Source organism: Podospora pseudopauciseta, assembly GCF_035222475.1.
Source record: "Podospora pseudopauciseta strain CBS 411.78 chromosome 2 map unlocalized CBS411.78m_2, whole genome shotgun sequence".
Classification (NCBI taxonomy): domain Eukaryota; kingdom Fungi; phylum Ascomycota; class Sordariomycetes; order Sordariales; family Podosporaceae; genus Podospora; species Podospora pseudopauciseta.
In genome coordinates this window covers 597,506-611,750 of record NW_026946663.1, presented here as the reverse complement: position 1 = coordinate 611,750, position 14,245 = coordinate 597,506, and the positions used below count along the sequence as shown (strand labels likewise).

At 54.6% G+C, this 14,245-nt stretch overlaps 4 protein-coding genes and 1 non-coding gene across 5 annotated transcripts; 2 read left to right on the top strand and 3 right to left on the bottom strand.

The window, feature by feature from the left end:
- Positions 1-998: 998 nt before the first annotated feature.
- Positions 999-1,373, top strand: QC763_201326 (uncharacterized protein; the record flags this gene model as incomplete). Its single annotated transcript, XM_062909169.1, has 1 exon — positions 999-1,373. The coding sequence occupies one exon, from the start codon at positions 999-1,001 to the stop codon at positions 1,371-1,373; it is 375 nt and encodes a 124-aa protein (XP_062767927.1).
- Positions 1,374-2,316: 943 nt separating this feature from the next.
- QC763_0030640 lies at positions 2,317-2,434 on the bottom strand. Its single transcript has one exon. It is a non-coding gene; the product is annotated as a tRNA-Pro (tRNA).
- Positions 2,435-3,004: 570 nt separating this feature from the next.
- Positions 3,005-4,488, bottom strand: QC763_201323 (uncharacterized protein; the record flags this gene model as incomplete). Its single annotated transcript, XM_062909168.1, has 2 exons — positions 4,054-4,488; positions 3,005-3,763 (listed from the first exon to the last, which is right to left on the bottom strand). Exons 1-2 carry the CDS (start codon positions 4,237-4,239, stop codon positions 3,005-3,007), a joined length of 945 nt encoding a protein of 314 aa, XP_062767926.1. The 5' UTR covers positions 4,240-4,488.
- A 451-nt stretch (positions 4,489-4,939) lies between these two features.
- On the bottom strand, positions 4,940-10,339 carry QC763_201320 (uncharacterized protein; the record flags this gene model as incomplete). Its single annotated transcript, XM_062909167.1, has 2 exons — positions 4,940-6,097; positions 6,122-10,339. 2 exons carry the CDS (start codon positions 10,337-10,339, stop codon positions 4,940-4,942), a joined length of 5,376 nt encoding a protein of 1,791 aa, XP_062767925.1.
- A 1,233-nt stretch (positions 10,340-11,572) lies between these two features.
- Positions 11,573-14,068, top strand: QC763_201300 (uncharacterized protein; the record flags this gene model as incomplete). The annotated part of the gene is made up of 1 exon (XM_062909166.1): positions 11,573-14,068. One exon carries the CDS (start codon positions 11,573-11,575, stop codon positions 14,066-14,068), a length of 2,496 nt encoding a protein of 831 aa, XP_062767924.1.
- Between the last annotated feature and the right edge of the window lie 177 nt (positions 14,069-14,245).

Here is a 14,245-nt window from a genome sequence, read left to right as displayed (position 1 = left end):
CCTGCTTTACTTGATACGCTTCACCGAGATGCCGGACGACGGAAGGAATTGAGATGCCGTCGAATGCCCTCGGGTTCGGCTTGAACTGCTAGTGTAGGAAACTAGACCAGGTAGTGTTGAAATTGGGCTCTTGGGAGCCATGGGCCGGGTCTGGAGCAGCTGCCGGTTCGAGCATGTCAGCCGTCAGTCAAGCAGGATGCCGGCCCGTTGGATTTGCTCCGGGCTAAGGTTGCACTGCTGTTGGGGAGGTCAACTCCTGATCCCTGGCACTGGCATCCAATCGAGAAGGCCCAGACGGTGCATGTGCACTGTGGCGTTCCAGCGCCCCGGGCCCCTGGGGCGGGCGGTCACAAGGGTCAAGCTCATATGAGTAAGACAAGTGTCAGCGCCCGTTTCCTTATCTTTGTTAGTTGCATCTGTGAACGACAAATTGCTTCGGAAACCGCGCCGGCAGAGGGCTCCGTTTCATGCAACATTGTTGAAGATACAACACAACATGTTTGCATTTCACCCGACCGCCCATTGCACGACACCCCCGTCGGCATTGTTTCAAGTCCCACCAGTGAAGGTTTTTAATATCAACCAGACCCTTGGGCCACCTCAGCACCCGACACTGTGAGAGGTTCATCTCATGATGTGGGGGCCGCACGGGACTCTTTCGGCACTGGGTCCGGCCACCGCACCAATCGGCGGGCTGAGACGGGCGTGCCGCTTTCCGGCGCTGGGAAATGGACCTTAAGAGAGATCCCCGCGGTTTGGCCAGCCGGTCCAAGCTCTTCCAAGCTCTTCTCACTTTCGGCACTGCTTTGGCGATATTGCCCGTGACAGCCAGATCAGACTGCATGTGTCAAAACCGTCAGACGAGGCAGCCAAGCTTCAGTCAAGCTCCTCCTGTCCAGCCGATCGCCAGGCACTGGTGTCGTGTACCGTCACAGTGCGGCCCTCTGGACACCTTCTTCATGCATCCCATCTGCATGCCGCGACACGGGAATCGACTGATGACAATACACCACTACCTACCACACTGCCGACCACACACAGCCCTACGGATATCTCTAACTCTACTCAACGATCTGCACGTCCAGCCCAGCCATGTCTCAGTCTATTTTCTATTTTTTTTTTTTTTGCAGGACCTACTATATAGTGTACACTACCACTGCGGCGAAGCATCGTGTCCGTCTGGAGAGCTGGAGCACACCTCCTTCGGCTCCAGATGTTGGGGTCCAAACGTTTTAACCCCACACCGCTGCGTTGTCAGAGCTGTCAAAGCAAAGCAGTTGCCTCTGCGAATCGTGATGACGATCTGCGTCCATCTGCCGTTCGTTGGGAGACAAGAGGGAGGCCCCGCGCTTAATGACACCGTCTGCAGATGAGATGCTCTTTGGGCCTCTTGGGCCTCAGTGATGGCCGCCCTCGTAAGACGGCCGACTCAGACTTACCACACCATCGGGTTCAATTAGTTCGGTGAGTTGCTATGCAGCCTCGCGTTTGGTCGTCGTCTGTTGTGTCTCTAGTAGCATTTTGATCATCAGTGCAAGTTTGCAACTTTGCTTCAACTCAACTGCTCCTCGCCCAACCAACTCAGATGCAGTCCATAGGTAGCCATAGGGAAAGTTCCCCCTCTTCTGTGCCGGTCTCCCGAGCAAGAAGCCATTTCGTATGTATTATTATGTGCATGTATGCCCGATGGGGCACCTATTTTCCAAAACAAACAAAGAAACCTATAGTTCCCTTTGTCTTTCCCCCCCTCGACACACTCCATTCTCTTCGGCTACAATTGACAAATTGTCAATCCTTTGTGTTTTTTTTTCTCGTCTCGTTTTTGTTGTTGTAGGTCAGGAAGGGGGGTTGTAGGTCCATAGGGAGGCGGCACGGCTGGGATTTCATGTCTTTCCAGGTACCGTCATGTTTTTGTTTTGGATTGGACGAGGGGGATTTTGTCTTTGATGAAAGGTCCAGCGCCAACTGGCTCGACTGTTGAGCTAGGACTTGGAGATGAAGAAAAAGAGAACGATCACACCTCCAGTTTAGAAGAGTATCTACAGTTAAGGGCCTAAGAAATCCAATCCTTGAGGCCCACCATCACCCAGACTCATCACCAAGACTCACCCCAAGTTCCCCTCCCGTTGGAAACCCTATCTAAATTTCTCCAATGTCACCTACCAATTCCCCTTCCCATCGTGCCCCCCAACAAGGCAACATTTCTCCCATCTTGACATGCAGCCCAATCCTTCCCACCGTCATAACCCCCCGGCCCCGCTGCAACCTGTGGAGTCACATTGATACCAAAAAAATGGCAAAAAGAGAAAAGAAATTGGGGCCACCCGGGGATTGAACCCGGGACCTCTCGCAAGCTTTCTTCTGAAAGGAAGATTGACTTTGTAAACATCAGGGTGAACCCTAAGCGAGAATCATACCACTAGACCAGCGGCCCTTTTTCTGTGCTGTGATACTACCACGCCAATATGGGGCATAAGAGAGGACCACCACCCCGTGCACAACACAACAGAGGTTCTGAGCATGGGACATCAATGATACATAAGAGAAAGAGATCATCATAAAAGAGACAGGTAAAAAAAAAAAAAAAAAAAAAAAAAGGAAAGGACTCGGTTGTCCACCGGGGAGTTATTTTGACAGCCATCTCTGAGCTTCGATTGGATGATAGTAAATGCTTAGAGAACAGACAACAGAAGCTCAGGGGTTTGCTTGTACTCAAAGTTCAGACAAAAGATGCCGAAAGCTTTAGATGGGTGATGTACCTAGACAGTTTGGACCAGATGTAAAAGTATTTTCGGTTGGCAAGATTCGCACCACATCCAAGCTCAAATACCTAGTTGCTGAGGGATGTCCAGAAATCAGATACCCTTCTGTTGATTACCATTTATCACCACCAATGCCATCTTTCTACATGCAGCTCTTCTGAATACAAACATTACCATAAACAATAAACACCCAACTCCCAGATATCACACACATCCCACAGCCCATATCCAACCTCCAAACATCACACCCACCGCTTCACCCCTCCCACAAGCCCACTCCTCTCCTTTACCGTCCACCTCCTCCCCTCCTCCACCTTCTCCTGCCTCGCAACCTCACCCTTTTGAGGCAACACCTCTCCACCACCACCACTAACAATCCTCCTAACTTTTACTTTCTCCATCTCTTTCCCTTTTTCTTTCCTCTCCCCCTCCTCTTTCCTCCCCCCCTCCTCTCCCTCCTCACTAACCTCCCCCCTAACCAACCCCCCATACCCCCTCCCCCTCCACCGCCCCCTCATCACCCGCCCCCTCCACCCCCCCTCAAAAGTCTCCCCATCCTCCCTATACTCCCCCCCATCCTGCCCACCCCCCTCCCAATCCGTCATTCCCCTCCACCCGTTATCCCCCTTGTACCCCCCCTCCAAATGCCTCCTCGCAAAACTCTTCAGCAGCCCCTCATCCTCATGCACCTCTCTTTTATCCCCATCGCCATCAGTCAACCCAGGCACCGTAACCGTAGTCGCCAAATCCCCGGGGTAAGCAGTGATGTTCTTCCAGGGCCCTGCCAGAGGCGAGAGATGGGAGGCAAATCTCTTGTGGTTGTAACCCCCGGCCTCAAAGATGTCAACCAGGAACTTTTCCCCTTGTTGTTCTTCCTCAGTTTGTGTCCCTGATGGTGGTGGGGAAGGGGCAGAAGCAAAAGCCACCTCGAGCGGCGCCTTCAGGATCAAGTTCCTGGCTGTTGCAGAGTCCGAGGCTACAGAGATGAAGGAGTGTGGTTCCTATCTTTGCGTTAATATCCATCACCGATCACTCAAGTAATTAAAATTCCAACTCCCTCCCAAAAAAAAAAAAAAGAAAAAAAAGAAAGAAAAAAAGAAAAAGGAAAAAAAGAGGGAAAAAAAAAGAATAGGACTGATGCATAAACAATAACTAATTCATGCAAAAGATTAATCCATTAAAAAAAAAAGGTGATCCAAGAAGACAATAACTGATCCCATAAAAAGTCATTGATACATCAAATATAAAAACAGATGGTTCGTGAAAAGAGTGGAGGACAGAGGGATCTTACACCCAAGCTCTTAAAAACCTCTATCCTCCCGTGCTGCCTCAACACCCTCAAAATCGCCCTCCGGTGCGTCAAACTCTGCGGGGCAGGCCGGACCTTGACATACACCGACCTCTTGGCGAGGAGTTCTCCCAGGAACGGAGACGAGAGGAGGTTTTTGGGGAGGGAATTCCCCGGTTTCGCTGCCATTGTTGTGAATAAAAAAAATACAAAAAGATTGGTTGGTGACTTAGATTGTGCGGGACATTGATGATGGTGGGAATGGGAGCTAGGTTAAAGTTGTGCGAAAGATAAGAGGAGGAGGAGTTGAGAGAAAGTGAGGAGCAGGTGAAGTGAGTGAAGGAGTGCCAGTCGATGGGCCCATCAAGGTGTCTGAATGATGGATGAATTGAGGCTGCTATCAAGAGTGGGGGCAGCAGAATTGGACCGTATATAACCCTAACCCCCTTGAAGGAGATGGGGATACACCATTCTCACAGGGGCAGTATCTGTTATCACATTTGCAATTCTTTCAGCATTTATTCTCAGAATACAACAATCATCACGTGAATTCCACCCGCTCCTCTCTGTCAACTCGTAGATAACACATATACACTTCGCTGCATTCATGCCCTCTCCTTTTACAAACCTCTCCAACCTTGTAAAAACCACAATATCAACTTCAAAACCGTAAAATAAAAAACCTGCACGTCCTGCGCACCCCCGGATATTTCAAAGCCAGTTGCCATTATAACCATTCCTTTTATCCCACCCATAACTATGCATAACCTTGGTATACCCCATGTTCTCCCATAAAAGGTAAGCCTTGCAAACCTGTTTGGACATACGCTTGCTGAACCAGTCGTCCTTTGGACGCCTAAACTCCAAAAACAAAAACTAGAAAGAAGAATCACGTCGCCGGCGGTGTTGGTGTCGGTGGTGGAGGGATGTATGCTGCTGCCGAGCTGGAAGCTGGAGCAGCACTAGAAACAGAATCCGCAGAAGCAGCAGATGCTTGAGGGGGCGGTGTAGCAACCGGAGCCGGGGGCTTTGGCGGCAGAGGGATCATTCCGGGCGTTGGAGCAAGACGCTGAATTGGACTTGGTGATGCTGATGGCGCCGTGACTGTCGGAGCCGGGATCGAGACCTTGGAGGCAGCAGAAGGAGCCGCCTGCGAAGAGAGCTGAGGGGATGGCTTGTTCGATTGGGCCGCGGGTGGGCTAGGGACCGCTGGACCCCAAGGTTTTGAAGGTTGAGGTTGAGTGGTAGACAAAGGCTGCTGGGCAGATGCTTGGGTCTGAGCAGGCATTTGGTTTTGAAGCGGAGCAGCATTCTGGATGGAAGGGACCACAGCCTGACTTGGCTGAGCTTGGGTGGTGGGCGAAGGAACTCGAGGGGCTGACACCTGAGCTGGGCCTGGCACAGGCTTTTGTGCTGGAGAAGGGGCCGGCGATGCACCGGAAGCTTGACTTGGAGCCTGGACGGGACCCTGGGGCTGCACTTGTGGGCGAGCTTGGGCCCGCGACATTTGAGCAGCCTGAGCCGGAGTAGTGGGCCTGGCATAGGAGCTCTGAGCATAAGCTTGCTGCACAAGCGGTTGCTGAGCCTGGATCTGCTGCGTCGGAGGCTGTTGAGCTTGTGCCGGCGAAGCTTGGGCATGCTGAGCCTGTGGCTGTTGGACATGGGCTTGCTGAATGAGAGACGGCTGGACGGACGGTTGAGCAACTTGCTGAATAGGCTGATGCTGGACTGGTTGTTGTCGAGCTGTCTGCTGAGGAGTCGACTGTTGCTGAACACGGGCTTGCTGCGCCTGGGTTTGGTAAGCTTGAACCGGTTGGGCCTGTGTTGGCTGAGTACGAGGCTGCTGTTGAGCATGTTGTTGTGTCTGCTGTAGCGCCTGCTGCTGGGCCCGCTGTGGTGAGGGCTGTTGCGCGTGTTGCTGAACCTGCTGAGCCGAAACCGCAACCTGTGGACGAGGCTGGTACTGTCCCTGGGTCTGCTGAACCGGTGTCTGCTGATTTGGTGCCTGGCTCTGAGCCTGCCCCTGTCCTGGAACCGGTTTTTGCCCCTGACTCTGGGCCTGGACTTGCCCCTGACTCTGGGCCTGGACTTGCCCTTGAACTTGGCCCTGAATTTGACTCTGAACTTGAAGAGCAGATTGCCCGCCCTGCGCTGGCCGAGCGTGAACTGGGTGACTCTGCCCTTGGATCCGGGCTGGGGTTGGTGCCGGGCTCTGAGGTGGACGGTTCTGAATCTGTTGAGCTGCCTGTTGATTCTGCGCCTGTTGCTGTGGCTGCTGGTTCTGTACTGAGTAGCTCGGTGCTTGCTGTGCCTGTCCTGGCTGAACCCGTGGCTGTTGGTTCGGCTGCTGAGCCGCCGCGGGATTCTGCTGCTGAGATTGTGTTAAGGCCTGTGTCCGATATTGAGCCTGCGCTGCCTGGAGATGGGGATACGCCTGAACCGGCATCCCGTGTGACTGTGGTCTGTTCTGGTTCGAGCTAGTAGCAGAGCCCGCTGAAGCCTGAGATCTCGCCGAGGCGTCACCCTGGGCGACCGGTGCTGGAGCAACTTGGGACTGAGGTGCAGGTGCAACTTGATCAATAGGCCGCGTGCCGGTGGGCCCAGCACCAGAGCCAGAGACCGCATTCTGATTCATATATTGTGCATTGATCGGGTTCCCATTCGAAGTTCCAGCAGGCGCAGGTTGCCCTACAGTTGCTCGGGGCTGCTGCTGTGCCATGTGGGCTTGCTGTGCCGGACTGTAGACTGGCCTTGGGGGTTGATTCTGCATCTGCACAGGGGTTTGGGCCGCCGGAACGGAGCCGGGGCGCGCAGCAGCGGCGGACTGGTGTGCTGCAGTCGAGTGCGGAGTCGAGGGATGCTTACCCGGCGCCGGCATTTGCGCAGGCGTCCGCACCTGTGAAGGGGCTGGCGTGGGGGTAGGCGGCATGGAGGCAGCAGCTGCTTCCTTGTCATGGGCAGCAATCTCGCGTTGCACCGCTGGCATCAAAACACCCTCTGCGAGCTCGTAGGATGTCTTCTGTGCATCGGTTCCCTGCATGATGCTCTTGTCCGCAAAACCGAGAACGCGGTCGATGGCTGACAGCACCAGCTGCTCCGCCTCCAGGGGCTTCATCTTATCCTTCAAAGTGTTGATCATCTGCCTCTTGAAGGAGACTAGCCTCTCAATCAGCTTTGGCGCAATCTCAAAACCGACCAACTGCTTGGCTGTCTGGGATTCAAACACGTTGAGAACAATCTTCTCAATAGACTCGAAGGTCGGCGTAGTAGACTGGCTGGCCAACCCGAGACCGCGGTTGATCACAGACATGGCAATAGCTTCTCCTGCATCTCCCACATTAGAACGAATTGCACCGATCGAAGTAACTGTTTTCCTAAAGTTTCGGATAATCTCGACGAGCCTTGGGTGGATAGAAGGCTTGATCGGGGCTGGGGTTCCGCTGGTACTGATAGGTTGGCCTGGCTTGACTCCCGCCGCCGATGCAGGGTGCGGAGACGCATTGTTGGGCTGAGGCACACCGTTGTGCGGAGCTGCTCCGTTTTGATGCGGAAGCTGTTGCCTTTGAGCACTCTGTGGCACATTGCCAGCCTGAGGCGAAGCCGATGGAGGGGGCCTTGATGCGTACGGTGACGAATAGGCCGTCGCTTGCGAGTTGGCGGGTATGGGACGGGAACCTTGGGCTGCCCCTTGATCGGCCATCTGGGGGATACTGTTCCCTTGAGCCGTGCTCTGATAGGGCTGATGGAGGGCTTGTTGAGCACCAACGCCGACGGGCTGCGCCGAGAGCTGCTGATGGGGATGCTGGCTGAGATTCATCTGACTTTGAGAAGCCGGATACCCAGGACGTGGAGGAGGCCCAGCACCAGGCCGGTACCCTTGCTGCGCACCAGCCTCCGAGTGAAACAGCTGCACCTGAGGAGCTGCGGTTGGTTGATAGTGCTGGCCAAATGAATGAATCGACGTGGAATGATCCGGAGACGCGGCTTTCCGCTTCTTGCCAGCATCGATGTCAATCCCAGGTACCCGGGCCCACAAGTGGGTTTCCTCGTTCTTCTTGAAGGCAACATTGCCAATAAGATTGTGCCGAACACTGCTCTCCCAGCCCTTGGTGTCTACTGTGAAATAGTAGAAGGGATACTTCATCTGGATGCGCTTGTAGATCTGCTTGAGAGTCAGCCCATCGGGTGGGGCTGCGGACAAGACCTCGTCGATGAGAATGCCGTAATTCTTGTTGGGCTTTTGCAGCTGCTCCTCTGTGTAATCTGCCCTGTTCAGCTCCAGAGGAGGCGTCTTGGGCTTTTCGCGCCTTCGCTTCTCGAGCGTCTTTTCCGTCTCCGACATCTCGCCTTCCTCGCCGTTCTTTGATTTGCGTGGCTTGTATTTGCGCTTCTCTGGCCGGTCTGGCGTGTTTTCCGGGAGAGGATGTTTTCGTGGCCGACCAACCTTGCGCTTTATTGGTGGTTCGCCGGGTGTTGGTGGCGGCATGTTTTTCTTTGCAAGCTCCATAGCCGCCTTCTTTCGCAATCTTTCCTCTCTCTTGGACATAATGCCGTTCTTGGGAGGCCTGCCAGGTCCACGCTTCTTGGGTGGAAGCAATGGCAAAGCAGCAAGCATCTCGGGCGTCATATCTTCAGGCTTGATGTGGCTGAGTTGCTCTTCGGCATCCTGCTCAATGGTCTCCATGACTTCCTGGTCCTCCTCGCCCTCGGCGTCTTCCGGCTCCCCTGCATCGGGCATTTCTTCATCCAGATCTGACAGCTCACTTTCGCTACTCTCCTTTGCTGCCTCCACTGGCACTTCCTCGGGGCTGGTGCTCCCCTTTTCTGCGTCGTGGGAGCTCTCAAAATCAAAACTCATCTCCTTGCCACCCTCTGAGTAGCGCCGGTTGACTGCTGCCTGTGCCTCCTGCTGCGGCTCCTCCTCCGCACCAGTCTTGCCCTCGGCAACGCCGTTGATGATGAATTTAAACTCGACCTCTTTAATCTGGATACGATTGCCGCTCCTCAGCGTGACGCCTTCGTCTTTGTGAAATTTATCATCAATAAAGATGCCATTTCTATGTAATGGGTACGCTTTGAAGACGCCTTCGTTTTGATCGTACTCAATTCTCAAGTGCTGTCTTGAAATCCCCTTTGTCTTCTTGGCGATGTCTGGCCCGGGTGAGTGAATGCCGATGAAGGGAACGGTATATGGGGACGGTCTTAGAGCATTGAGGTTGACAGATGCCGAACCGGGGGTATGCCAGACGTATTGGCGGTTGGCAGCAAGGCTCTTGTCGTTCAGCGCGGCTTGCTCGGCGGCCATGGCAGCTTCATGTTGCGCCATGGACGAGTCGCCGGATGCCGAATTCGCAACACTAACTCTCCTACGCTTCGCGGGCCGGACATACTCCTCGTCCTCGGATTCCGGCCCCAGCATGCCACCTTCTTCGCTGACATATGATCTCGTAAACTTTCGACGATTGAGCTCTGGCCGTGGGGGGGGCGGAAGACCTTGTCTCGCATACTGATCGACAATCTGCCTCCAGGCCTCATCCTCCTTTTCTTGCTTCCTTGCTAGTTCCAGCGCCCGCACGTCACGGCCGATCACGACGGCATAGGTGGTCATCTGGAACACACTGTCGGCAAACTCAATCCTGGCAAACGACTCCAGCCGGGGCTCGACAGGCGGCGGGGCTCGAGAAGGTTCGGGGATCGCCATCAACGCATCGGGAACATCAAGCGCACTGTGAGTTCGTGAGACCTGAGCGGGGTGAATGGTAGAGGGCAGTTGAGATTGTCGCCGCTGGTGCTGTTGCTGGTGCTGGTGCTGCTGCTGCTGTTGGGTCTGTGTATAACTGCGGGCGATGGCCATGAGGATGTTGGTAGCAGGCGTGATGCCCTGCCCGTACATGTCCATGCCGGCATCAAAGCCCATATCCATGGTGACATTGTCCATTGCTGAAGCGCCGTTGATCTGGGAGACGTTGAGATGGGAAAGGTTGGAGTTGGAAGAGTTGGAGTTGAAGTTGGAGCTGGAGTTAGAGTTGACGAGCGCGGAAGATAGTGACGGATTAGTGTCGGCGGTGGCTGAAGCGGACGCATTTTGAACTTGTTGCTCGTCCTGGTCGAGCGTGGCGCCCGGGTTAACTGAAGGTTCGCGGGTGCCCGAGTCCGTTGCGGCTTCGGTCAATGGAGAAAAAGGAGGGCGCGGTGGGCTCTGCGCGTCGAGGTCGAGGGGGGCGTTGGCCGACATGGCAGCGTCTTTTGGCTGAGCTGGCTGGTTGGAGTCCATCACAGACGAATTCATCGCTTGCTGTGGACACAAGCTCCTTCGCCGGCTTCATACGAGCAAAGTGAGGGTGGTCGGGATGCCACTGCAGCGGGCAACAGCTGGGACTTTTTTTTTTGGGTTGACCTGACGAGAGTTGAGAACCACAGCGGTCACAAGGAATGCGCCTACCTATCGAGTTCGATGGCACCGCTATCGTGGAGCCAAATTTTGACGGACGTCTGCCGCTCGCCGTCTGATTGGCTGGAGCATATCCTGGGTGTCCATGGTGGGGCTTCCTGCCTGAAGTCTCCAGCTCTCTGATTGGTTTAGGCCTCGATGCTCCGATAACCGACAACCAGAGCCAGAGGAGGAGCGATGCGAACTTCAGATTATCTATTTCTCAGTCTTGTCACTTTTATCGCAAGTCGCAGTCGAGGTCGGAGGTTGCTCTTTTCACTTGTGAGCCGTCAATTGATTCAAAAATAGGAGTGAATAAAACCTTCTTATTGTTGTTATCTTCTATGAACCTGCACTATCCGTATCTCGGCATCCTGCTCTACTCGACTGTTGTTATTGTTGCAGCCAAGCAACCTGGTTCCAGTTTTCTTTATGGAATGACTAATAACATTTGAGCAGAATTCATGACCAGTGATGGCCAGGTCGAAGTCGACATTGAAGAGAGTGCCTTGGCCGTCTTTATGTTTTCTGGCGATGCAAGAACGGCAGTTGGCCCAGCTGTGCCTCTCAGTTTCAGTGGTCGGCTGGACCGGCTCGACCAGCACCAAAAACAGAGTGATCACTTCTCCCGCGCCGCCTTCAAGCGTTCTTTTTGTTCTGTTTCGGACCCGGCCAACCGGGTTGGACACCGGCCGTCGGTCGGCACCCATAATGACCAGACTCGCACGGCAGACTTCAGATTTCTATTCCAAGCTCCTTCGAATTTTCTTTATGGGGGGCTCACCGGCCTTGACCCGGACCGTGGGGGAAGAGCCCAGTGGCTTGCTCATCTCATCTGGCTGCTGTATTCCCGGGAGCCTCCCAACTTCCAGCGACATGTTTCCGACCCGGTCTTTCAGGAGGGCCATCACAGGCCGATCATGTGTTTCGACGACTTGTGTGTAGTATTTCCAGTTCCAATATAATGCCGTATATCCCTTCCCTAGCCGCCCTTGCTTCATCAAGGTCTAGACTTACCTCACCTCATCTTGCTTGCTCGCCCGTGATTACGACTGCCTCCCTTGAGAGATATACTCACTGCGATTCTCCAACATGTCTTCAGCAGGGGCCCCTCGTGTGCCAAAGCAAGGGCAACAGCAGGTCGCAAAGGGAAGCGTATCTCGAAAACCAGTTCCTGGGGGTGACGAAGCAGGAGAATCATCAACAGCTCAAGGAGGCCCACGGAGAGCACCTTCACGGCAACAGAGACCTCAACAACAGCAACAGCAATCTATGGTGCCAGCATCCACCGAAGAAGATGGCCGGCTTCCCAGGACGGCGAGGGGGCAAGAAAGTACGGCTGCCAGAGGAAGAAAGCGGTCAGCCGGTCCCAAGAGAGGGATGCCTCGCCAACCTTCGACGCAGGGGAGCAGTCGTCAACCAGCTCCAGGGCGTACTGCTGAGAATGTGACAGAGGCAAGCTTTTCTTCACGCAGAGAGCCTACGGAAAGTGCACCAGAACGTCCAGCAGCTTTAAGTACCCAACAACGCAAACTCAATCAAGGGCCTCCAGCTTCCGCCAGAAACCAAGTCAGTCCAGATCAAGGTGCACCCAACTTCTCTTTCCCGAAACCAGCGGTGAAAGAAGAACCTCCTCAAGCAGAGATCCAAGCAAATCAAACAGCTAGTCGTCGAGGACCGCCTCGAGGCCCATTACCGTCTGCCCCCGTGGCCGCGGTGCAAGGCCCGTCTCGTCAGGGGCCGCCGATCCCGGCAGAAGCCCTTCCTGTCCCGCGAGGACCGGTGCCCCCGGTCCCAACTTCATCGCGGTCCGGACAAGTCCAATCTTCTCGAGTTGAACAAGCTGTGCCGGTGGTTCTACGACCGACTCGTCAACAAGCAATGGCCCCGGTGCAATCGTTTGAGCAGGCACAGGCAAGGCGCAATATGCCACAGGAAAGAAACCCAGCCTACCCCCCGCCGCTCCGCACCGCAAACCTCACGCCCAATCCTCCTCCACGGCAAACCTCCGTGTCCGCCGGAGGATTTTCGCAAACCTCTGACCGTTTGGTTTCACCGCAGAGCGCCTTACCTCAGGCCACGTACAATCCCCACGTCTCGGCAGAGACTAGTCGCTCCCGCAATGTTGTTTCTCCCTCAAAACCTCTACCCCCTTCCACTGGCTCGTTCTCTCGGAAGCCGGTCAATTCACCGCCACACCAAATGTTGATGAACCCTCTTCGGTCATCACCACCAAACCCCCCGCCCCCTCCTGCCGACTCAAGCTTGCCGGCCGGCTTCTCTCGCAACAACATTGACATGAACCCCTTGAGGCAATCGCCTCCTAACCCACCCCAGAAGCCAGTCATGTCTTCCAACCTTTCTCAACAAACCATTAACCCCTCGAGGCAATCGCCACCCAACCCTCAAGTAGCAGAAGGCGGCATACCCGTTGGTCTTTTCTCTCAAAACCCATCAGCCCCTCCCCAAAGACCAGCCCTCGCCGCTCCTCCTCAACGAAAAGAAATCGCTCCTCTCAACATCACCAGCTCTTCCCGAAACATCAACAACACCTATCCTGCTGGCCCCTCCCGCTCTGGCATCGTCAGCCCACCAAGAGTAACCTCCCCGCCCCAGGGCGGTTACCTCTCCCGCAACATCACCTCCCCTTCGTCAAACCAAGACGGCGGCCGCTATCCCACCATGCCTCGGGCCGTCGTCTCCCCCCCCTATCAGCCCCGCGCCGCCGGAGGCATTCCCCCCAAGCCAGCCTACAACCAACACTCGCACTCCAGCTCCCTCGACTCAGTCGCCTCCTCCGCAACGGCAACATCCACCCGCCCGTTAAACCCAACCGTCCAACCATCCTCTTCCTTCTCCCCCCCAACAAGAAAAAACACGGACCTGTCCTACTCCAAACCACTGTACAACACCCAGGCCCCACAAACACCTTACATGTCCATCCTGCTGTCTCTGGACAAAATCCCCCGCCTGCACAACATCCTCTCCACCCTTTTTCTTTTTCTTCTTCTAGCTGGCTACGTGATCATCCCGGGGTCGTTCACGGCCCTCTCCCGCCCCCCGTTGGACCCTGAAAGCGCTATACCCATCAACCTAGGCGCAAACACCACCCCGGACAAGAAACTTCTTCTCACCAGGGCGAACACGGCAACGATGGTGGTAGGCTTTGTGTTTATCATCATCGGAACTTTTGGGACGGCGTGGCTGGGGTTGAAGTGGAGGAGGAATTATGTCTGGTTGCTGAACAAGTTGTACTTGCCGCTTGTGATGTACAGCATGGTTGGGCTGGTTGGGACGGTGGTGGGGGTTTATGCTGTGCAGAATGGGGAGTGGTCAACGCAGGCGATCATTGCTGGGATTTTAGAGGCGGTGGAGATGGTGGTTGGGGGGTTGTTGTTTGGGGTTTATAATGTTTGGTTGGTGCAGAGGGTCAGGCAGGAGGGTGGTGGTGGGCAAGGGGGGTATGATAAGCAGGAGAAGGAAAGGGGAAGTAAAAAGAAGGGGAACAGGAGGAGGAAGGGGGGGTTGGTGGGACGGTTTAGGGGGTGGAGGGGGAAGAGGAGTATTGCTGTTGGGAGTGTGGTTTGAGTGAGTGATGGGGGTGAAGTGTAAGATGGTGAATAGGGGGGTATGAGATACAGGGAAAATGGCGTTTGGAGGTTTGGTTTTTGCATCTACATCTGGGATTTGTCATTGTCATTATCGTCATCAAAACCAAAAGAGAGGGATATACCAGTCTATTTTCTGGGAAGGATATTTTTATTA